Raw genomic sequence first — 24,645 nt, 5'->3', positions numbered from 1 at the left:
GTTAAATAGGAAGGAAAGGCACAAGTTGATAATGAATTTTAGAAATTTAACATATATTAGAAAGATTTTAAGTGGTTAAAGGATACTTTGTATTTTGAGCCAGACACTCACAAATAATTGATTAATAGGACAATCCTAAGAAGAGACACAGCCTTCTAAATTCATGGATCTCTCTTTGTGTCTTTTCAACTATTTTGTTAACGGAGAAACATAATTTGTATACAAGTCTGCCTTTATTTATCAGGTAGACCGGTCATGAAATCAGATTGGTGATAGGGATATATGAGAATATGCTGAATTCTGAGGTCTACAAAACTTGCAGTTAAAATGTATATTACAGGGGACATATTCGCATTAGGGTTGCCAGCTGGCCCATTTCCATACATTAAGCTTGAATAAAAGGAACACAAGATATTCTTCTCCAGGCATGTATCACCTACACAGAGACTGGCCAGACCAGTGCAAACTTTGCTTCAGAAGGGTTGGTGTATCATGCTGGAGGGGAAATCTTGTTAGTCTACTGTTGCAAAATAAAACAGATGTCCCATGGTGTCTTAAAATCTAATTGCCTTGTCTTCCATCCTTTCAGTTAAGTATTTATATATACTCATTTATACCTTATTTTTCTCCCAATGAAGGCCCAAAGCAGCCTACACAGTTCTCCTCTCCTCCATTTTATCAACACTGTGAGGTAGATTTAAAGTTTCTTAAATTTTTTTAAAATTATTTTTAAAAATTTATTTTATTTACATTATTTATAGTCTGCCTTTCTCACTGAGAATCAAGTCGGATTACATGGTGTGAGTCAGTACAATCAATATCATGACATTTCAATATACATGTAATGGGTATATACATTTTATTTATTTATGTCATTTATATTCCGCCTTTCTCACGGAGACTCAAGGCGGATTACTTAGTGTGAAATTAGTACAATCAGTAGCAAGGACAAGGGCAGGCATTTCCATACAGTAGCAAGAACATTTCCATAAACAATGTCATAGGGTAAATGAATACAAGTTTACAAAGACATAGCATTAGCAAGGATCCAATATGGGGTTGAAGAATTGCTGAAACAGAACATAGTCAATTCTAGGACTTACACTAAACAACATGAAGCACAGGTAGTATACAGGAGTACATATTTAAAGCAACAGATAATATGTAAGGCACCATAATGGTGAAGTCTTTGGTTCCTAACTCATTAGCGAAACATCTGGGACCCCTTTCCTACAATACCTCCCTCCACTTGCAAGATTTAAAGAGAAACAAAGAATGAAAAGAAAGATTTAACAGTGTTGAAACGGAGCATAGACAAATTCCATGACTGATATATTAAACAGCATAGGAACTACCCAATAAGATCATACTTACAGCAATAGTAGTGATGACTATCGCCCCTCACTGTTTACAGAAATAGGAGTGAACTTTTTGGTCCTTCTTATCCATGTGCTGATGGGTTCTCTATCTCTTTACTGATGGATCTCTTGAGGCCACTTATATAACACAAGCAAACCAGTCCTAGTGAATGTATGTTGGCAGTTGTGTCTAGCCTTTTGCCATAATGAGTGGCAAAACTGCACCATGCAACACAACTTGAAATTCCATTTTATTTGAATTGTAAGCAAATTGTCAAGGTGAGGTGTTCGATACAAACCAGGCAATGCAAGCAAGGAAAACCCGAATTCCAATCACATTTTCTGTGATGTTCACCAGCATTCACGATAAACATGGTTGTAAGTTTAATAAGATAATTAAGCTATGTCGTTAGAGCGCTATACAATTTGCAAGTATTGTTAGATATATTTCTAATCAACTGTATTTTGTGTAATAAAAGAATGAAAACTACTTATTTTCCATAGTATTTTACTAGACTAGGAAAGCATACTGTTAAAACACTAGGTCTAGAGGCGTCTTTAAAAACAATGAATGTATGATAACTCATGGTGACCCCCAACCATGGTGTGTCCTAGGCAAGAGATGAGCAGAGGTGGTTTGCCATTGCCATCTTTGCTTAGCAGCCCCAGTCTTCCTTAGTGATCTCCCATACAAGTACTGACTGTCGCCAACTCTGCTTCACTTCCAAGCTCTGATGAACTTGGGCTATCTGGGCTGCCACCAACAGCCCAGATAGCCCACACTCTTCTAAATCCATTGAAATGAATGGGACTCTGTTTAGCATGACACTGTACATTACTTGAAAATGAGAGAATCAATCATATGTTAGTGGTCCACTGTGTCACCCTGTCAAAGGAGTTAGGAGACTTTTGCCTCGCTAATTGGAGATCTGGGGAAGGAAAGGTAGTGAAATCCTCTTTTGCCACCTGGCAGAACAAAACAGACCCCTCGGCTCACTTTACATGGGAGAGCATAATAGCTTGATCATGCACCCTCCTTTGTCCACTCTGTACAGCTTTGTAAATAGGTGTTTTCCTTTTGGTTTTTGAAATTGAAATCAATAATAAGGCTGCAGTCCAGACATACTCCGTTTTGGGGCAGGCCCATAGGTATGGTGGTGCAAGAAGGGGCCATGCCCCGTCAAAAATTTGTCAATGAGCATTAGTTTTTCAAAGGTGATGGAGAGAGCCTTCAAGTCAGAGTTGACTTATGGTGACCCCTGGTGGGGCTTTCATGGCAAGAGACTAACAGAGTCTGTTTGCCATTGCCTGCCTCTGCAATCCTGGTCTTCGTTGGAGGTCTCCCACCTAATTACTAACCAAGACCAACCCTGCTTAGCGTCTAAGATCTGACGAGATCAGGCTCATCTGGGCTATCCAGGGTCAGGGCAAATTGTCTATACAAAGGGGAAAATTGGTACAGAAACGTGTGAGTCATGCCATAAATTTTCCAAGTGTGACTTCTCTCTGTATGTGAGGAGAACAGAATTAGAAGTTAGCAGGGCAGGAAAGCCTTTGTTTTAAAAGCCAATAGCAGGAAAGGGGTGGGTAGTAAAATCATGTTGGAGAAGAACAAAGAGAGAAGCTAATTGAGGAGTGAAGGAGTGAAAATTCTGTTGTAGCAGACTTGCAGCAAGGAAAAAGAGGGGGAAGGGGACAGCATTCTACAACAGTCCTACAGACCTCGTATTGCTCAGGAAATTATTTTTGACTGGAGACAAATAATGAGCTAAGGCCCAGAGGTAAATGAGCACAAGACTTCTTTTGCTAATATATGCTACCTGCAGGAATCTCTGTTCATAGGGGAGATGCTGTGGCATTTGTTCTGAAGATGGAAAAGTGCTGGGAAGGGATCCCTCCCCTGTGGGCAGCCCTAGAATTATGCCAGTGTAGCCTGACTGTAGCATATTATTATCGTAGCCTGTTCCGACGTGTATTATTTATCTACGTTATTTTCATCCCACCTTTCTCACTGAGACTCAAGGCACAGGATGGGATATCTAATAAACAGTGCAATGGGACTATGATTACAGAAGTTTGAAACAGAACAAAAATTCTTTAACATGGTATGTTTATAATACATTATACTGTATTACAAAGGTAGAAAGCAATGCAGAAAGAGGATAATATACAAGAAAATATATCACTTGTAGTGATATGGTCCACAGTCAATGTCCCCTTTATAAAAGCACCTTTATGAACCATTCAGTTCCAATACAGCCCTATTATCTTTATAGAAATGCTTTCCTGAACAATTCTGCTTTACACAGTTTGCAAAATGATGGAAGCTTGGAAGACTTCCTAATTTCCTTAGGCAGGCCATTCCAAAAGGTGGTGGCCACATCTGAAAATGCATCTGTACAGGCAGTTATTGATCTTACCTGTTTGCAGGGTGTTACCTTTAAAAGGTTTGAGTTGTGATTTAGTTCTGTGCTTAATACATGAATCATTTTTAAAAAATTATAACTGACTAGCATATTGGGTGTCTCACTTGCCATCAATTTAATAACTTCTCTATTGTCTTTCAAAAATGGACAGGTTTGTGACTAGAACTGGACACCAAGAATTGCTTGATTTCAAATGCAGAACTGCAGTAGAGTTTGCAGAGAAGTGAAGCAATTTGTCCTCCAGACCTAGGTCCAAAAAACCCCTCACAACCTTGACTTCCAAATTAGGTGAAAACAAACTTTGGATGCACCAACTAGAGTTCCAGTTATAGTTGGTATGATGGGCATTCTTGCTTCAAGGGATAGAGTTTTCTGTTTCCCTTGCAGAAAATTTACAATGGACAGAGAAATGGAGGTTGCAATTACAGTTTCCAGTTTCAACAACTGGAATAAAGGCTCCCACACTTCTGTTAGGAGTTTAGGAGTAGCGGGAATCGAGTCAAAGTAGCAGTTCTGTTCCTCAGCTGGCGTGCAGTGAACGAGCACGCCCTATTGATTCCGGTGGAAAAATCAGTCCCGACTCTGCAGCTTTTTCCGGGCACTGCCGGCAATTCACTTGATTGGTCCTGGACTTACCCGAGGGGCGCGGCAGTTGATCGCCCTGTGTGACAACCGCTGACGGCCTTGGAAGCCGCGCGCTCGCCAGTTCCTCGACCCGGCCACTCCTCCGACTCGCCTCCGTTGAAGGCCAATGAAGGGCCTTCAGCTCGCCCTCCATCCGGCTGGATAGGGCTGCCTGCTCTCCACCCACTCAGGACTAGCCGGCCGGCCGGGGCGGTGCTTGACTGCCTGCCTTAAGGCAGCTGTCCCTGCCAGCCACGCCAGAGCCGGTGAAGGCGCAACGAGCTGTGACTTTGCATCAGCAGTAGCGCCGGCGATCTTCCCCTAGCCGCTGCCTGCCTGCCGTCTGTGAATCCCGAGGGAGTTGTTTGCCGCTGTGCCCCTTGAGAGCCCGATGGAAAAGGCAGAGGAGAGGCGCCCTGGCTTCTTGCCGCCCTTCAAGCACTTCGCGACGCAGGCCATCCACGTGGGGCAGGAACCCGAACAATGGAAGTCCATGGCCGTGGTGCCCCCCATTTCCCTCTCAACCACGTTCAAGCAGCAGGCGCCGGGAGAGCACTGTGTGAGTGGCGTGGTGGGGTGGGAAATACGGGGCTGGCGTGTAGTTGGGGGCGGCGGCGGCTGGGAGGTCCTTCTTTCTTTTCCCCAGTTAGCGATTCCCCCTCCCCCGCCCTTCGCAATGCTTATGTTCCCGTGCCTTCCCCAAGCTCTAGTCCCGCTTTGCCATCTGCCGAAACCCCTTTTTCATGCCTTTCCCGTCACCAACGCTCACCAGTGCTCCTCAGGTGCCCCCCCTCCCGCCATTGCCCTGTCTCCTCTTCAGCTGCTTACCCCATCCTTCCTTTCATTACATCCTCTTTTCATGTCATCCATCCAGTCATGTAACTGTTTCTTCTACTGTACAGTCTGTAGTTCTCTTTCCTCTATTCCTGCACACTCGATGCCCCATGCAGGGGCGTAGACTTTCCAATTTCCTGGGGGTGGGTGGGTGTGTCTGGGGCTGGGCCAGAGGCAGTCTATATCTGGTCCTTAAAAGAACCAAGGGTCCAGTGACATCATAGGGAGAAGCCAATGACACCACAGGGAGGGGCTTCCATTGCCACCATCTATGGAGGCAAGGCCATGGCGGATTTAGGGAGGGGCTCCCCACAAATTTACGGGGACCCAGGCACCCATGAGGACCCTCCAAACAATCCCCCCCCCGGGCTGAGCCAAACCTAGGAAAAGGTGGGAGTTGGCCAGTGGTTATAGTGCTATCTCAGCAATCTCCCGCTATGTCCTGTTTTTGAAATTCACTTTTAGGATAGTCACTTTAAGATCTACAAATATACATGCCATGTATATAGGACAAACGAATGGTCACAAATTTGACACTAAGAAAGTCAACACAGAAAAGCCTGTAGGGGGAAAATTATTAAGTTTTCCCGGATGTTCATTTACAGGAGTCTTGATTCTGCCTTACTCATAAGGGTGACTTAGTACTGAAATTTACTAAATTGTGGTATTGCAGATGCCTTCACTTGGTAAATGTGTGGTTGAAATTTGAACCAGGGCAGAATACAAAACAGTTGCTGTGAACTCGATTTCTGACCAATGTACAGAGTTCAGAGTAGTAGCAATCTCCTTCTCATTTCAAACTGATATCTGCTAAGTGAGTACAAGCACATTTTGAGGCAATTCAGAACAGTGCTAGTCACGACCCCAAAGAAAACTCACAGTTATATTACCTAGGATTGTATATACCTTGCTTTCTTAGCACATTGCTTAAAAACTCCACCTTAAAAACACAGACATTCAGAACACATTATTAACAAAATCACATAATTAAGTGCACATTCCTTGCCAATGTTCTCTCCAGGCTGTACACAGGGCAAAAGGAAATTTTTAAAAGGTCTCTGATCTGCATCCCCCACCCACCCCTGCACATCTTGTTCATGCAGATGGACTTTTTTGTTGTTTCAGAGAGACAGTACTCAGGATGCCATTTTAGGAATTGTCCTTTTCGGCAATAGATACCACCTCTCCATTTAAAAATGGAATGGAAATTGAAAGAGGAGCTTAGGAGTGGCTGAAGCACCCCCACACACTACCATGAAAAAACTAACTGTTCTCCCACACCCAGCCCCCCCCCCACAAAAAACAGGAAGCAAGCAAACAAACAAAGCTATTTCAGCAAGGAAACAGAAGGTCTACCCCTTCCCAGTGTTCCATTTCCAAAATAAAATGTAATGATAAAGTAACTGAAAAGAGACTCATATTTCCCTATTAAAAGGAACAGAAACTATTCCTTAACAGAGTAGCATTGATTGCAGAGAAAACATCATGATGGGTGGTTGGAGCATGATGGCTGGTGTCAGTGTAAAAGAGAAAGAGAAAATAACAAACTTATACTTGCGTTCATTTTAGAAAAGAAGTAAGAGTTCTTTATTATCGGATTTCCATACTTTGATTGGAAAGTGGAGAGAAAATTTCTATCTACTGATCTATTCCTGAGGAGGAAGTTCTGAGATTAACAATCTACACATCAAAGGATAGTTCAGGGCAGTAAAGGAGTAAACAGATGCCCTGACCTGTCTATCTTTCTAACTCTGGTTTCTCCTCTTCTGAAACTTGAAGAAAGGGACAGCGTTAGAAGTGAAGTCTTGTTGTTGTTGTAATGTGCCATCAAATTGCCTCCAACCTATGGTGACCTTATAAATGAAAGACTCCCAAAACGTCCTATCATTAACAGACTTGCTCAGATCCCGCAAAGTGGAGGGTGTGGCTGTAGTAACGACACGAGACAGGGTCTGGATGCAAAGTCTGTTCCTCCAACATGGAGGCGAGAGTTTTATTCACTTGTATTCAGGAACTCCCGGATGCCCAAATATGGTTATAGCAACAGTTACAAGTTACACATTCCATTCTCAGCCAGCTAAGCAATTTATGCTGCGATCAGACTTTTGGCTTATCTAGGAAGCATAACGGAAAGAAAGGTACATCATGAGCCTCTGAGCATAGGAGAATGTTACTTAGAGCGTATGGGAGTATTGTGCTCTGTGAATGGTGAGAGACTTAATGTTACACATTTAAACTACTCCCTGAGTCTTCCCGTGTGGCATGCCAACTGACCAGGAGATCAGGAATGTAGAAATGTAAAAGGCAATTAATGGAGGCTGTGTGGCATGCCTACTCCAGCCTACACTTCACTCTGTTTTTATTTATTTAATTAAAGTGGCAACAAAGGGCCATTCTCTGCATCATTCCAAGAGCAGTCTTCCTCATCCTCATCATCAGAGGATGTAAACCAGGAGGCTGGGTAACTAGATATTGAAGTGGTAACTGAATATGCAGCAGGATGTGGTTTTGGAATTATTAAAGCAATAAGGGAAGGAATGCATTGAATATAACAACAGCTTACAATAAGCACTATTAGAGCATATGCACCATACTTTACAATGGTATTAAAGAGGCCACTTGGCAGCTAGCTCCATAGAGCTTTTCACCAGGAGGGTAAAACATCTTCTTTTATGGAAGTTTGTAAGTGAGATAGTTGTTGCAGTTGCTTGCTTAGAGTTTTAGAATTATCAGACAAATTAAAACAACACATATTCTTTACAGATTCACAGTTAATAGCAGCTCTATTGTCTAAAACAGTATTGCAAAGTTCTTGTTGCTCAGAATTTAGTGCTGCTAAAGCTACAGAGGTGGCATTAATAGTTTTTGCTAAGTTGCAAGCTAAATGTCTTAAATTGTTAGCCTTAAGTATAGCAAGGGTTGGAACCCCTATATGAAAGGCTCCTAAAACAACAGTTTTAGCTTTATTAATGAGAAAAGTTTCTTCAGAGCATGTAGCATTAAGAGTAACTGAGTGACATTCACGAAAAGCAGTAAACATGGCTTTGGAAGGTAAAGTAATAGCTAAACAACTTAAACAGCAGAGAGAGTCAGACAAATTAGCAGGTATGTAATTAAAAGTTCTTGAGACACAGGTAAAGAACCAACCTGGAGGTAACTGAGTATATGCAAAGGCAAAAGAAACATTTTCTGTTTTTGAACAATTAAGAACATTTGGTCATACAGAAAGACAGTGAGGTTTGGATTTGTGCTTGGTGCAGTTCACTATTTGAGCACAGACAGTTTGATTTTGTGATGAATTGGAAGCTACATAAGGAGTGTAAAGAGACATTGCAAACAATGGAAGTCAGGGCACAGTTGGACCCCAATCATACATTTGAGTATATTTCATGTTACTGCTGTTTAAAGATGTATCATTCAAAAGCAAGGCAATAGGGGTACACACAGGAATAATGCAAGAAACTAGTAATAAGTTCATGTCATTCGTTTGCTGTAAACAAAAGTTGGAACTGTTCATTTGTGCAGCAAGCCGTTTCCACAATTTGGATTGAAGATAGTCCTGCAGAGGCTGGGTGTCAGTGTGTACTGTCATTGGCAGAGAACAGAGAAGCACACACAAAATGAGTGTAGAATTTGCAGTAATGTCCACAAAGAAGGCAGCATGATTGTCCAAAGCAGCATGTCTGAGCTCTATGAGTTCAGCATTCAGGGCAGCAATTACAATTGAAGTTGGATTCACTGTCTTAGTCAGGCTACAAGCTATTTTGCTAAGAGTTTGATGGTTCACAATGGTGAGCACTGGAAGACCAACATAGAGAGGCTGCAAGGGACAAAGCCTCTCATCACTTAGGAGATTCACTGTAGAGTCACAGCTGGAATCTAGCATAGCACTTTTCAATAGAGGAGCAATTAATCTGCAGACTCCTCAAGGCAAAAGTTGTGAGACATTAAGTTGCAAGGAAGAAAACAGCACGCACACAAGGAATGAGAAGTGAATTTGCAGTTTGAAGCTTTTTTCCATCTGGGGTTGACATGAGCTGGCTGGTATGGCCCCACAAAGGACCTGTGGATAAAACAGAAACACACCCTTTTCCCCACGTTAACAGGGGGCTGGCCCCTGCCAGGTCTTATCTAGCAGGCTTCGATAGTATACCTGCAGAGTAGGTAACTCTGGTTTCTGCCAGAAATGTCTATCAGAGGCAGAGGTATTTGAGGAGGCAGCAGCTTGTGGCTGCAAAAATTAAGCTGATTGTACATGAACAAACATTTAACAAACATTTATGAATTTGCTGCATAGTCATTCCCAGCATTGGTAGTTGGGACCCTCCTCCCCCCTTGTTTTATTTGTTTAGAGAGGAGGGTTTTAATAGAGCGATTGGCATGTTGTACAATCGCCTGACCTGTAGAATTGTAAGGGATTTTTTGAGTAAGAACAATGTCTGAGCTGCTTGGAAAGAGTGGCTGGCAAGCTGAGAGTCAAGCAGCTCCCACCTCAGGAATGTTCACTAACTTAGCTTTGTTTGTGGAAGTGAGGGGGAGAGGGGGGGTGAGAAGAAAGCAGGCTGGCTGTGCGCTGCCTGAATATGTTGAAGTGGTGATGAGAGAAATGTTATCTGTGAATAAGAGTCAGAGAAGATAGCTGTGTGTAAAACCTTATAAGTGATGTGTGTGAATGAGTTTGGATGAAGTAACTTTAAGAACTAAGAACTACTTTTATGAAACCAATATGCTTCTTGAAAAATAAACATTTAATTTTGTGATATCCCAGAGTAACTGTCAGTGTTATATCCCAGGAGATGGGAAAGAACATGAAATGCAGTTTTTCTCCTCTGAGGAGTGGTCTAATAGAGAATTCTAAGTCTATTTCATGAAGAATAGAGACTTTCCTTTTTATGGTGGGAATCTTTATTAGAAAACTTAAGTGGTTACATGCAAATAAGTAACACAAACAGTTGAACTTTTATTTCTTTTGACTGAAAGTAAACACTTGCTAATTCTTAAAACTAGGCAGGGTTAGCTCTAGTTAGTATTTGGTTGGAAGAATGCATGCATAACCCTTATGCTTCAAAGCAGTAACCTTTTGAGACTTTAAGAGAGGAAGGAAGAGCTGCTTTAGAGATTTAAGATTTTAAGGAGAACTTAAAAAGAGTCCAGTAGCACCTTTAAGACTAACCAATTTTATTTTAGCATAAGCTTTCGAGAATCAAGTTCTCTTCGTCAGATGCCTGATATCAGGCATCTGACGAAGAGAACTTGATTCTCGAAAGCTTATGCTAAAATAAAATTGGTTAGTCTTAAAGGTGCTACTGGACTCTTTTTGATTTTGCTACCACAGACTAACACGGCTAACTTCTCTGCATCTAAGGAGAACTTACAGACCCAAGCTGTAATTCACTTGGAGTCTCAGTGAGAAAGACAGACTAGAAATAATGTGAATACTTAAGAACAGACAACCAATCAAACTAGAGAAGTTTTTTTGAGGCAGATGACTTGAGAGCTTTCAGAAAACATTTTTTAGGCTTTGTGTACTTTGATACCAGGATTTCTCTCGATCCTACAAGGCAGAAGATTTTAAGATAGAATATAACAGTGAAAGAAGGAGTGTAGAAACAGCTATAAGATTAGAATTGAAAGGGGTGCTAAATAAGCACTAGGAAGACAGCTGATTAGTTTATAAACATAATGTGAGTTAGAGATGAACTTGAAGAGAATATTTAGTAATTCAGTGACCTTCGGTCTGAAAAACATAACTTCTTTGGAGCGGCTACTGTTAGAAAAAAAACTGTGCCGGCTGCGGCGTGCAGCGGCTTAGGAAAACAGGCACTTGATTGTAGGAGAGAGAAACTATTATCTTTAGGTAACTGAAAAAAGACATCTCCCACAAAGTTTGCAAGAACAGTCTGAAACTTGCACAGAATTACACAGGAGGTGAGTGAAATCATTTTTTTGGAAAAAAGCAGAGTTTATGAACAGCAAAACATAACTAGAGTGCGTAATAGCATGCTCTCGTGCCATAGCACAGAGATCAGCCGTGGCATGAGCATTTTTGTGAGCCATGAGAGAGAGAGAGATAATCATTCTACAAGAAAGACATTCCCATGATATTCCCAGAAGATGAAGGCCATCAAGCCCCACAGGGATTTTGTTAGCACACTGCTGAGCTAAAATCTCTTGTACTTGTTGTAAAGGCTGCCTGGGTTGGCAGGGGAGCAGTGATAAGATTGCTGGGATGTTTCGTGGTAGGAAGCAAGGAAAACACTGGACTTAGACTGGTAGATAAAGAAAAATAAGGTTGTACCCAATTAAGGTTGCCTAGGAGTTGCTGCAAAGCAACGAGGGTGAGCGGAGACAGGAACTTTGATCAAGGAACTATCAGAGCAGCAAAGGAGTGATAGGCTTCACAATTTGCACCTTTTCAGGAGCTACAATGAGGCCATAAGGTTGGAGAGACTCTTGAGAAATTGCTAAAACTCCTGTAGGAATCTGAGTGGTAGGAAAAATGCACAAGGAAAATCCTGAATTCATGGAAGGAAGCTGATCGACACTCTGCTGAGCCAGAATGCCATTAACTGATTGTAAGACTTGAATAACATCACTTGGATGTTTCTTGCAGTGGTCAGTGAAGAGAACAGAAGTCTTCTGGTAGGAAGTGCAAAAGAGGGACTGACCCAATTTAAAGTACCCAGAAGCTGTTGTAAAGCTACAATTGTGGGGGGGGGGTTCCATTTCCAGTCGGGCTGGTAGGTTTTTGTTTTACACCTGTACCCCCAGGATCCTGACAAAAGTCTTGATGAAAGGAATTTTCTATCTCTTGGCAAGCTCTAACCATGTCTGCCAAGTCTGGGGTTTTTCCCAGACCTGCAATAACCCTTCGGTACTGAGAAGTAGCATTCTCTTTAGCCAAGTTAAGGAGCAACTTTTCTTGAGAGCCAGTGTTATTAACTTGTTGCTGGATAAAATCTGGATAGGGCTCTGTGGTTTTTCTCAACTCAGTAAGAACAGTATAAGAAAGAGGCTGATATTCCACAGTCTGGTGGCTCTGGTCAGTAACTTGATTTGTTAAATGAACTGGGCAGTTAGCAAGCATCTCAGTTAATTCTGCCACATCCTCAGATTTAGCCATTTCAGTTAATTCTGCAGCATCCACATTTCCCGTGAAATGCACTGAGCTCACTGACAGCATTTCCGTTGATTCTGGAATGCTTTCAGTGGGAGCCTCGGCTAGAGCAGCCTGGAGGCTATCTTGTTCCTGTACCTCCCTCACAAGACTTGCTGAGATTGTTCCAGCAGAAGGTGGAGGATTGAAATCTTTACTGGGGGGTGCAGAAGGTTGTGGAGAGGAGGGAAAGCTGAGCGGTGCTGGAGGAAGCAACTGCACCTCAGCATACTTTGGTGGACATTCCTTAGATAATTGAGCTGAAATAGCAGCAGATGCCAAAGGAGGCAAGAGATAGCAGGGGGAAGATGAAGGGGGGACGTTTAGAAGGGAAGCTGCTGGAGGTTTTGAAGGTGAGTTAAAGCACTCCACAGCATAGCGACATTGGTGCCAAGTTTGTAGCAATTCCACCGGAGCTCGTGGCTCCATGTGCAAAATTCTCCCTACTTTCTCCCAGTCCCGTAGGTTCAGGGAACCTCCTTCCGGATATGCCGGGCAATGGAGGTGAAGATGTTGAATGAGACTTGCTATCTGAGCTGAAGTGCTGGTCCTGCCAGACTTCTTGACTAAAAAACACAATTCATCCGCATGCCTTCGCTGAGGATGCGTCAAAGATGTACCCATACTTACCAGTTGAAGAAGGGGAGTGCACTCGATATGGGGCCTATTCCAGGTGCTGGTAGATGGGGGAGGGTCCCTGGCTGTTCAGGCGCCAGATGTAGTAACGACACGAGACAGGGTCTGGATGCAAAGTCTGTTCCTCCAACATGGAGGCGAGAGTTTTATTCACTTGTATTCAGGAACTCCCGGATGCCCAAATATGGTTATAGCAACAGTTACAAGTTACACATTCCATTCTCAGCCAACTAAGCAATTTATGCTGCGATCAGACTTTTGTCTTATCTAGGAAGCATAACGGAAAGAAAGGTACATCATGAGCCTCTGAGCATAGGAGAATGTTACTTAGAGCGTATGGGAGTATTGTGCTCTGTGAATGGTGAGAGACTTAATGTTACACATTTAAACTACTCCCTGAGTCTTCCCGTGTGGCATGCCAACTGACCAGGAGATCAGGAATGTAGAAATGTAAAGAGCAATTAATGGAGGCTGTGTGGCATGCCTACTCCAGCCTACATGTGGCTTCTTTGATTGAGTCAAGCCATCTCATTTTAGGTCTTCCTCATTTCCTACTGCCTTCTACTTTTCCTAGCATTATTTTTTCCAGAGAGTCTTATCTTCTCATGATGTGATGAAAGTACAATAGCCTCAGTTTTGTCATTTCTAGGGAAAATTCAGGCTTGATTTGATCTAGTATCCACCTTTTTGTCTTTCTGGCTGTCCATGGTATCTGCAAAACTCTCCTCCAGCACCACATTTCAAATTAATCCATTTTCTTCCTGTCAGAGTTCTTCACTCCCCAACTTTCACATCCATATATAGTAATGGGGAATATCACAGTTTGGATTATCTTGATGTTGGTTCCCAGAGAGATGTCTTTATTTTTAGGGATCTTCTCTAGCTCCCTCACAGATGCTCTTCCAAGTCTCAATCTTCCTCTGATTTCTTCATTGTAGTCTCCCTTTTGGTTGATGATTGAGCCAAGGAATAGAAAAACTTGGACAATTTCAATTTCCTCATTCTCAACTTTAAAATTGTATAATTCCTCAGTAGTCATTACTTTTGTCTTCTTGATATTGAGTTGTAATCCTGCTTTAACGCTTTCTTCTTTAACGTTCATCAGTAGTTGTTTCAAGTCTTCACTATTTTCTGCCAGTAATGTGGTGTCTTCTGCATATCTCAAACTGTTAATGTTCCTCCCACCAGTTTTCACTTCACCTTCTTCTAGATCTAATCCAGCTTTCTTTATGATATGCTCTGCATAGAGGTTGAACAGGTAGGGAGATAATATGAATCCTTGGCCGTCGTCACACGGGCTTTTATTTAGCGCTAAAATGGCGCTCTTTCCCTGCAAAAACCCAACTTATTCCGTCATTGTTGCGAGTGTCTGATTTCCATTTCTCACTCATTTTTCGCGCCATAACCAGTATCCGTGCGATCACCCAGCAGCGATTCATACCGCCTCATAACGTGTTATCTCGCCACGCGCGGCATTTCGCGCTCCCCCACAGCGTTTTTTTTTTTTTTAAAAAAAAATTGACCTTATGTCGCTATTGCGACGTGGTAAAATAAAGATATGTTTTCGGGGCACAAAGCAATGCTAGGTTGACGTCTCAATCCAACGAAAAGTTATTCCCTTTGAATTTTTTTATAACGTTCTTGTTTTTAAACATCACATCATAATAGCGAAACTTTGAATTTTTTTTTTTCCCGCGGGAAAATTTGAATTATCAGTAACCGTCGCATCCACTTCCGCTTCCTATTTGCCGGGATTTTAATGCTTTGCAGCACGAGGCGGCATTCCTGGCTTCTCAGGAGCGAGAACTCATTTCTTCAAACCCTTGCACAAGGAACCCGACTTCTGATATTCTCCTCTCACCACATCTGTGATCTTGAAGAATGTCCTTCGGAACAGAGAGCAGTGGTAAACGGGGGATCTCCTGGAGACACAGAGAGATATTAGACCTGCTTCACTTTTGGGGGGAAGAGAAAATCCAGGAGGCGCTTAAAAGCACACACAGAAACCTGGATTATTTTCAGAGAATCTCAGAGCAGATGGCTGCTAGGGGACATAGAAGATCAGCTCTTGAGTGCAGATCCAAGACAAAGACAATGCGTCTTGAATATAAAAAGGTCGTTGCACACAATGCCAGGTCAGGAAACGCACCCATAACTTGTCCTTACTATCGTGAGCTGGAGAGCATCCTCAGAGGTGATGCCAGCGTGCACCCAAAAAGGCTTGCACGGAGCATGGTGCTGCAGGTGATGGGCCAGGTGCGAACAGAACAGGTGGTTCTTCAAGAGGGATCTGAGGAGCTGTTCTCTCATGATCTGGTGACTATAAATGGAGAAGATATTATGATGTCATCACCTTGCCACTCAGGTAAGAGCCAATGCAATCATGATGGGCTGGTGGGGAAATGTTTTTATTTATTGTCAGCTTTGGGAAAGATGGGCTTGATCCCTGGACAATGCATCATCAGGGAGGTGGGGGTTTGAAAGTAAAGGTTTGTCATCACACCATTTGACACAGTCCACATTTTAAAGATCCAGAGGTCACTCTCAAATGCAACATGTATGAGAGGTGGTGAAGAACACAGCTCAAGCATTGGTTGCGATGGCCCCTTTAGAAGGACTTGCCATGCACATTGGGGCAGGTGACATCTTCTGGTTCATCAATGCATGTGAAATGTGTTATGTGGATTATGAATGGTTTGTCACAATGACTATGATTTTCTATTTCAGGAGACTTGAGTGACCAATGCAATGAGAATGGCTATGGTTTTGAGGTGGACCTGGACACCACACCGGACGGTCTCAATCAGCACGGTGAGACACTTGACAAAACTCAGCTTATTATAAAAGACCAGCATGTGAATTCAATTTTAAAAATGGCCGTACAGACACCTTACCGACTCATGGAGACCAGGGCGAAATTTGGAGTCTGTCATCATGGGCGTGTTTGTGTGTGTGTGGGGGGGGGGGGCGATTTCACTTCCATCCTTCAGCAGCTCCACTGGCCAGCCAACATTTACTGAGCTTTGTCCATGTTTCTGGTTGTTACATTTGAAGTAATTTTCAGCATTCCTCTGGAACACCCGCTGGACCACCTCCCTCCCTATGTTCCTCTGTGGCAGCTTCAATACTCTGAACGGGGTTCCCGGAAGGTGCCAATCTGCACATGGGTAACATCAATAGAAGGCAGTACATTGGCATTCTCTGTGGTGGCCACTGTCTGGTGGAAGCACCTGCCTGAGGAGGTCAGGAAAGCACCCTCTCTCCTGGCCTACAACACACCATGCAAAACCAAACAGCTCAAAAAAAACCCTTTATTCAAAAGAGAGTGCTGTACTGTGGGGAGGGGGGATCTATGATTCTTGGGAGTTGAGCTAGGGACAGTGTACCACATCACTATTTCGCCTTTTATTTTTTCTGTCGCGTTAAACACATACTGCTATGTACCACCAGAATAACATGCTGTCTAATGTAGGTCCTGGAAGTGATTTTCTGTTTTTATTTTCATACACATGATCTTGGATTGCTGGTAAAGCAATTTCACAATTCACACATGGTGTCATCATGATATGACAGCAAGCATTTTTTCTTATTTTTAAAGAATTAGCATTATCTCAAAATTGCTTGCAGGGAGACCTTATGTACCACAGGAAGTGATGATTGGTGTCCATTTGATGGTTGATATTCTCTTCCGATTACATCGTGCATGCAAAGCGAAAATAGTGGTTATTAAAATATTCTGCTGCAGGAGCAGACAATCTTCCCTTTTTCCCACCCCACGCTGTTCTCATTCAGGGGCAGCTTCTAGAGAGGGGAAATCTGCGCTATACATTGTTTTCTGATGGGTGTCTTTCTCATTTGAATTTACAGATGAAGAGCAATTTGGCGGGGGAGGTCAAGCAGCATGGAATGAAAAGGAGAACAACCCACCCCGGGATCAGATTGGAGTTGCAGGTAATTGTGAGTGGGCTCATCACAGATAGTTATTCCAAGAATCCACTCTTTACTGGGGCCACCCCGCATGCCAACGTCAAGGTCCAAATTTTGAAAAAAATTAAGTGTATTGATTTGAGAGAGTATTTTGAGTGGGCTTCCATGAATCTGTTGCACAGGCTCATCAGTGGAGTTGTGAGGGCGATGATGTGTACCAACCATGATCGATTCAATGTGTTATATTTCTTCTTCGGGCTTGCACATAGAATTGTTTTCAGTGGCCACCAAAAACAAGATGCAAGTAAGCCATAACACATGTTGTATAACTTGTAGGTGTTTTCCTGTGATGATGAGGTCACATTTTATCAAGCAAACATTGACCTGTCTCAAATTTTTACAGCTCCACAGGGATTTGAAGCCCCTGATACCGCAGAAGCAGTCTCCCCTGGGACACGTCTGGCAAACATTCGCAGGCGTAGAAGGGGCGGTGCGGTGATCAACCATGCCGCAGAAAGATTCCTTTCTCAAGCATCTGAGGAGCACCGAGAGGAGATGGCCATGCGTGAGAAGGAGCAACAGGCAACGTGGAGGTGGCGTGAGGAGGAGAGCCGCAGACAGCAGGAATTCATGGAGGAGACACGGCAGGAACGCAGGATGTTTCAGGAACGGTGGTCACAGAACATAGATGTGATGCGTGCGGCTGTGGACACACTTAAAACTTTGGGTGAGGCAATCATGCTTCAACAGGTTCCCATTGCTTAAGGGGTGGCCCCAGCTGCTGAGAGACAGCCCGAGAGCAATGGAGAGACTGGAAGAAAGGTGGCGGTCAAGAGATCCTGTGTTGGGAAGGCTAGAGAGCGCTTGACCCTGTAGAGTGCAACTGTTTGACCAACCCAGGTCTTGAATTATGCTAATGGAAAGACAGACCAAGCGTTTCAAATTTAAAAAAACTTTATAATTTTTAGAATAAGATAGGAGCACATGAACAGTTGACCAAGCATTTTGTATCATCCCAAATATAAAACTATGTACACATCAACAGCTAAAATGAAAACTGGACAAAGAACCTATTTACACATTTCAACATTTAACAACGTTTTCGTTGTTACAGTCTACGGGTCATGACCAAGCGCAGGCATTACTTGTCGTTGCGGATCCCTCTGGCGCTGTTGTCGCTCGAGGGACAGCAGCCGGCATCCGTGTCTTGCCAGTCTGGTCTGTATCCCTCTGATTTGTGACTGTAGGCTGTTGACTGTAAGGAAGAAAAAATAGTTTTTTGTAATAAAGACCAATGATTCACATGAAGGATTTCCTTGAATCGATACAGATTTATGTTGATACCCACAGGAGGTTAGCATGCGTTCCTCCAAAGACTGGATCGAGGACTGTATGGTGACCAGGGTGGCCTCACTGCTTGCACTTGGCCTTGATGACCGACCACTAGTAGAGGGTGCTTCCTCCCCTGCCTGTTGACCTCTCTCTTCTCCTCCAGTGAGTTCTGAAAGCAAACATCACAATTGTTCCCTTTTTCTATGTTGAATAAATGGTGTTTATAAACACAGTTGATTATTGGCATGACGCAAAATACTTTTTCCAGCTCTGGCAAGTACTTGCATGGAGAAAATTTTTTTTTCAACAAATAAAAATGGTGTTTCAACAGCTATATGAAGTTGTATTTTACTGTTAAAATAAATCTGATTTATTGTGAACAGGGAAAATATCTTGCCCGGTGCGCTTGCAGAGGACCCTCCCCTACGGAACCCCCCACCCACCCCAGGATCCACCGCCTAGAGCTCAAGGGGTCTCCCAACCTAGACTCGTAAATCATAGAAGCGGGATAAGGCAACACATCTGGTCAATCAGAGAGGAAGGCATTGTAAAACTCTTTCACAGTAAGACACAAATGGCTGAATGAATGGCTGCATATCGCCTACTCAGCTGACGATAAAGCGGCTACAGCAAACAAACTGATGCTGCGATAGAAGCACGTTAAATTGGCCATGGGCATCAATCCTGGGAGGCGAAACCAGTGCACATTTCCTCTGGGTGGGTTGCTCTTACCCTCAGGTGCATCTGCGGGGCGTTCCTCGCCGCCCTCCTCCTGATGCTCTTCACCCACAGCTGCCTCCTCCTGACCTTCAGAAACCCCAGCAATTTCTCCCACGCTTGCGGGCCTCTCTCTACCCCTGCGAAGAGCTGAAAAATAAACATTGTGCATTTCAGTTCAAGCAGTGTCAATTTATTGATTTCACTCTGTAACAAGGAGCTACTTAGACAGTAATACTGATATGGCAAGATTAAGTGTTCAATGCTCAAACACCTCAAAACATTGATCATGATTCTTGTTTGAGTAGACAAACCATGACTCCACCAATAATCAGGCTAGGATGGTCATGAGGATTCTCCTGTGTTGAAAGGTTATTGTGCAAAACCATGAGTCCATCACCAATCTTGGAGACTGCACAGACATCTGACGTTCGTGCACAGCTGGAAAAAGAAATTCTCACTCACAAGGGGCACCCCGACATATAACTGTGGCCATTGGGTTGTGGGATGATTTCTTTTTAGACTTATCTTCTCTAAATTTCATACCCCCTGTGCAAATAGAGGAAGCATCCCTTTGAAAGACGTGTGATACACCAAATGAAACTCACATGGAATGCTCAGAGAAACAGTTGGTGCCGTGCAACATGCATTGCACAGCACCACTGAGCATCATGCATTGCACATCTGTGGTTTGTGCAGGGTGGGAAAAAGATGTTCTCACACAAAAGGGGCACCCATGAATATAGCTGTAGCTGTTGTGTTGTGGGACTGTTTCTATTTAGAATAACGTCCTTGGAATGTCATCCCCTCTTGGCCCGATAATCTCTTGCAGTTCTAAATTATCAGATAAGCATATGGAGTGCGTTGGTATGTAAATATGCATTCTGTTAAAGTGATGCATATTAGACAATATGCAAAATAGAGAATTTGACACTCCTTATTATATCAATATTAGCTGTTTCAAACTTCCGCTTACATCTCAAAGTTGTTGGCTGATATTTCAGGAATTGTTATTTTATTTGTTTGAAAGATGTATAGGCCAGTTTTTGTAATTAAATTATTCTTTATCTTTAAATCTTACAATCTTAAAAAAACAGTTTAAAGCTCAACAAAGAATAAAATGTTTGAGGAGTAATAAAAGTAGAGGGCAAGAGGGTCATTGGTAGATCAGCTCTCAGTCTTCTTGAGGTTCCTCCTTCCCCTCACTCAGCATGCAGAGCTATCCTTTGTAGGCATGTGAGATAGTTGAAAAAAAATGATGCTGCCACATTATATGTGTATGACTTCTTGAAAGGTTTTCTATGTATGTTTTTACCCTTGTTTCTAAAAAAGCCTACAATGCCATTCGCAGAATCCTAGAATTTGAAGGGACAGGACAGCTATCTTCTACAACCACCTGCAACCATATACAAGCCTTCCAAAAATTTAACTATATAGGCCACTTTGAAGTATTTTAGAACTCAGGAATTTTGGAAGTCTTATTTCTGTGAAAGCCCTTGTGATATATGGAATAATTTATTTGCTATAATAGAGGAAAAGGGGGTGTATAAAATCTTAACCCTCCTTGTGAAGGCTGTCCACCATCCTGTTTTAAATGTGTATGGATTTTTATTGTATTTTAATGTGTTGTTTTATTGTATTTTGTATTTTAATATGTTGTCATCCGCCCTGAGCCCGCTTGTGGGGAGGGCAGAATAGAAATTTGAAATAAATAAATAAATAAAATTTGTTAAGGGATATAGTAATGAAATACCCTGACTTGGATAGCCCAGGGGAGCCTGATCTCGTCAGTTCTCAGAAGCTAAGCAGGGTCAGCCTTGGTTAGTAATTGGTTGGGAGACCTCCAACAAAGACCAGGGCTGCAGATGCAGGCAATAGCAAACCACTTCTATTAGTCTCTTGCCATAAAAACCCCACCGGGTGTGTGTGTGTCACTATAATTCAGCTATGACTTGAGGGCACTCTCCACCATAGTAAAGACATATGAGTGTGTCTGTACACAAGAGCAAGGAAGAGGAAGAGATCTAGAATATATAAATGCTATAACTGTTCAATTTATTACCTTTACTAACAACTTATCCTCTCAAAATAACAGCTTGTCTGGATCGAAACTCCCACAAATCCAGTGATGAAAGTGATTGATATTCAAGGGTGTGCAGATATTGTCCATAAGCATAAAGGCATTCTCTTAGCAGTTGACAATACTTTTATGTCCGCATATTTCCAGGTAAGCCGATTGCCCAGAGCTATACTAAAATTTGGTGTAGTGGCTAAGAGCGCGGGACTCTAATCTGGAGAACCGGGTTTGATTCCCCACTCCTCCACTTGAAGCCAGCTGGGTGACCTTGGGTCTGTCACAGCTCTCCAGAGCTCTCAGCCCCACCCACCTCACAGAGTGTTTGTTGTGGGGATAATAATAACATATTTTGTAAACCATTCTGAGTGGGCATTAAGTTGTCCTGAAGGGTGGTATATAAATCAAATGTTGTTGTTGTTGTTGTTATAAATGCCCCAGGCACCAACAATTTTTGGTTTTAAAAAGATTATTGAAGGAAGAAATCTTTTTTCTGTTTAAATCTACTGGCTCTGGTGTTAAATGCTGGATGGGTGGTTGGCATTTCATCAATGTAGACACAATTCTGACTGCATTTCCAAATGTTGTGAAATGGAACTGGTTAGACATTCTTGGCATTCAAAGACTTATGGCATGAAAAACTCTTAAAAGATGTAACTGTAATGTTATATCTCTCCATGTTTCCCAGGCATCTTGAAACACAGGGTGGCAAACTGGTCAAGCCCAATCGAGCTTCCAAACTCTTGGTAGATGCAGGAGCCGAGGAGCTCAATGAGGCATGCATATTTTGCCATACTGTTACCTGGAATGGTCTCCTTGTGAGTAAGAGAATTTATGAGGGAATTAGCAAGCAAGGAAGACAGCTATGTGAGAGGCCGGTAACCATGGGATCTTTTCCACCAATAATTTACGGAGTCCTTTCCCAAGGATACACACACGAAGCCAGTGTTCTTAATTAAAGGATAATTGTTTTATTTGAGGGGCAAATGCATACACACAAGATTGTACGCAAACACACAAGTGGCCTAGGAAAAGCAGTGGTCAAAGTGGAATAGATTTGAGGGATTGGAGAGCAGAGAAGTCCATGGAGGGAGAGCTTCAAATGTCAGTGTTCTTGGCCAGGAGAGCAAGAGGCTTAGGGCAAACCTAAAGGGAACAGTGCTCTAGATCCAATAAGCCTGTACGGAGAGAGAGAGGCTTAGGGAAGTGACCCTAAGGGAGCAACCAGGACACATGCACAATTTGAATGGGCCAAGGCACTACTCTTATAGAATAAAACATGCCCTGAGGGGAGATGGCCCACCTAACCGTTAGAACAAAGACTCCAACGGTCAGTTCCTGGAATTAACAAAAGTTTTGATTAACTTGATTGGTAGTTGCTGGGGCGTATGAAAGAGAATGCAGAATTTGCTCTAGCGCTGCACAAAGGGGCAATTTGCTAATGAAGTCCACTGGATCTAAGTTGATGAATTTAGTTGGAGAATATACCTTCCCAGGAATGAATTTATAAATACTTATGAATGCCATTTGATTAGCTCCTCTATCAAGGACAGGAGATCTCATCACGAGAGGAGGGAAAGGGATGTGTTAAGTAGGGATGACTCTGCGAGACCTTTGTTGCGCTGGATTCCTTAGGGCCTGGGAAGCCTGTACATTCAATCACCACTGACCACTCCGCATTCCCATGTAGCATTCCATTTATGCCTGAGCCTCCCGGGTGGGACTCAGCAGTGGTTAGCTGGAGGTCCTCTAGCTGCAATACAAGCTGCTATTTTAAATCCAGAGGCCTGGTGATTTTATATCACAAGCAGCCATGTTAAAATTGTTAGAAATAACAATGTCTGGTGTACTGCAGCAGCAAGAAGTAAGAAGAGCCTACCATGCAGGGGGCAGCAAGGATCACTTAGTTAGGACAGTGAGAGCAGCACCTCTCTTGTTTCCTGGGGGTCATTTCCTTGTCTTGTCTCCTATTGGGCTAAACAGGGCAATATCCTGCTTCTTCTCTCTCCTGCCACACTTCTTCTCTGTCTCTGCAAGATGTAGTCAGATAGCTAGGATCTATCTCTCCCCCTTTCCCTCAAGTATGTAACTTCCTCAAATAAAGCTTTTGCCTCTCTGACCAGCTCAGCGTTTAATTCCGCAGCGTAGTTTAACACTCGCTCTAACAAAAATGGCTGTTAAAGATGGCGGAGGCTGGGCCGACTGCTTACAATATTGTGTTTTAAGATGCCTGGGAAACAAGGAAGGATCCAGAGAAGTGGTTGGCTGGGGGCAGCCTCAGGCAGCACCCTCTATGTTCTGCTGAGCTGGCTCCATTGTAAGAAACAGAGGTATTCATATTGCTTGCCTTGTTAAATAAAACGTGAGAGGGTTTTAAAAAAACATCTTTTTTTCTGATTTAAAGGGCAACTAGATATCCTAGCAACTAGAATTGCTGAGAAGCTGCAGCCCCCAGCATCACTACTAGGTTCTCTCCCTTGCCTGTGTTTCCCTTGAGTCATTTCCACCTGTCCTTTGTTTATCCCTTACCTGCCAACCAACCCTGGAGCCAGAGCTGTAATATCACATCTCTCCATGTTTCCCAGGCATCTTGAAAGACAGGGTGGCAAACTAGTCGAGCCCAATCGAGCTTCCAAACTCTTGCTAGATGCAAGAGCCAAAGGAGCTCTATTAGACATGGATGGTTTGCCATACTGTGTTTTAACATGCCTGGGAAACAAGGAAGGATCCAGAGAAGTGGGTGGCTGAGGGTGGCCTCAGGTAACACTTTCCACTGTGTTCTGCCATGCTGGCTTCATTGTAAGAAACAGAGGTATTCATATTGCTTGCCTTGTTAAATAAAACTTGAGACGGTTTTTAAAAAACATCTTTTTTCTGATTTTAAGGGCCTCTAGAATTCCATTCATTCTTTTTTCTTAGGACCCAGAACAAACAAAATACAGGGTTTAAAGGAGTAAAGAGTCAGTAATTTAGTAACTGATCTGAAAACAGGAAGAGCTGCCATGGTTAATAACACTGCTGCACTAACAGAGCCCTTGGAAAAGAGGAGGGCAGTAAAATGGAAGGACTTTATTTCATAGAATGAGAAGGCTGAAGATGACGTGGGTCCATAGTCCAGTCCATTCTCCTACCCTAATCCTCTAGGACCAAACATTCCTAGCAGATTAGCCAATAGAATAGCATCTGATGATTCAAAGTGCCATGATGAGCTGCAAGCAGAAAGCAGAAGAAAAGAAAATTTGCCATGACATGATTTCCCTATTCTTAGGGAAATCATTGTTTTTTAAAAAGGACAGAAACTAATGTTGAATTAAGCAGATTATACCACATACCCTATGAAAATGTAAGGAAACTCCAAGATTTAAGTAGCAGGTTCTCCTGAAGAAAACTTTCTTTCTGATATGAGATAAAGTATGAGATTTGGGCTTTAGGCATCCAAGGAAGGCGGGAATTCTATGTTACTAAAAATGTGGTGTTGATGGCACTCTCTACTTTTTTTCCTCCCTTTCCTCTGTAATATGGAATATGGGTGATAAAACTGAATTATATGTTTCTTTGCCT

At 42.8% G+C, this 24,645-nt stretch overlaps 1 protein-coding gene across 4 annotated transcripts in view; it reads left to right on the top strand.

Annotated features, from left to right (window-relative positions):
* The first annotated feature begins 4,617 nt into the window (after window positions 1-4,617).
* Window positions 4,618-24,645, top strand: part of LOC129329784 (cystathionine gamma-lyase-like) — a 43,333-nt gene continuing 23,305 nt past the window's right edge. For 2 of the 4 annotated variants that reach the window (XM_054979415.1, XM_054979413.1), the window contains exons 1-2: window positions 4,618-4,967; window positions 21,106-21,237. In XM_054979415.1, coding sequence (XP_054835390.1) covers window positions 4,800-4,967; window positions 21,106-21,237 — 300 coding nt within the window. In that variant the 5' untranslated portion in view covers window positions 4,618-4,799. Of the gene's footprint in view, window positions 4,968-14,804; window positions 15,400-15,761; window positions 15,846-16,901; window positions 16,986-17,364; window positions 18,584-21,105; window positions 21,238-24,645 lie in introns of those variants that run through there. The other 2 variants (XM_054979412.1, XM_054979411.1) reach the window with 2 other exon arrangements.

The sequence above is a fragment of the Eublepharis macularius genome, chromosome 5 (genome assembly GCF_028583425.1).
Source record: "Eublepharis macularius isolate TG4126 chromosome 5, MPM_Emac_v1.0, whole genome shotgun sequence".
In the NCBI taxonomy this organism is placed as follows: domain Eukaryota; kingdom Metazoa; phylum Chordata; class Lepidosauria; order Squamata; family Eublepharidae; genus Eublepharis; species Eublepharis macularius.
Note: the sequence above shows the minus strand (reverse complement) of the source record. Positions and strands in the feature narration are given on the sequence as shown.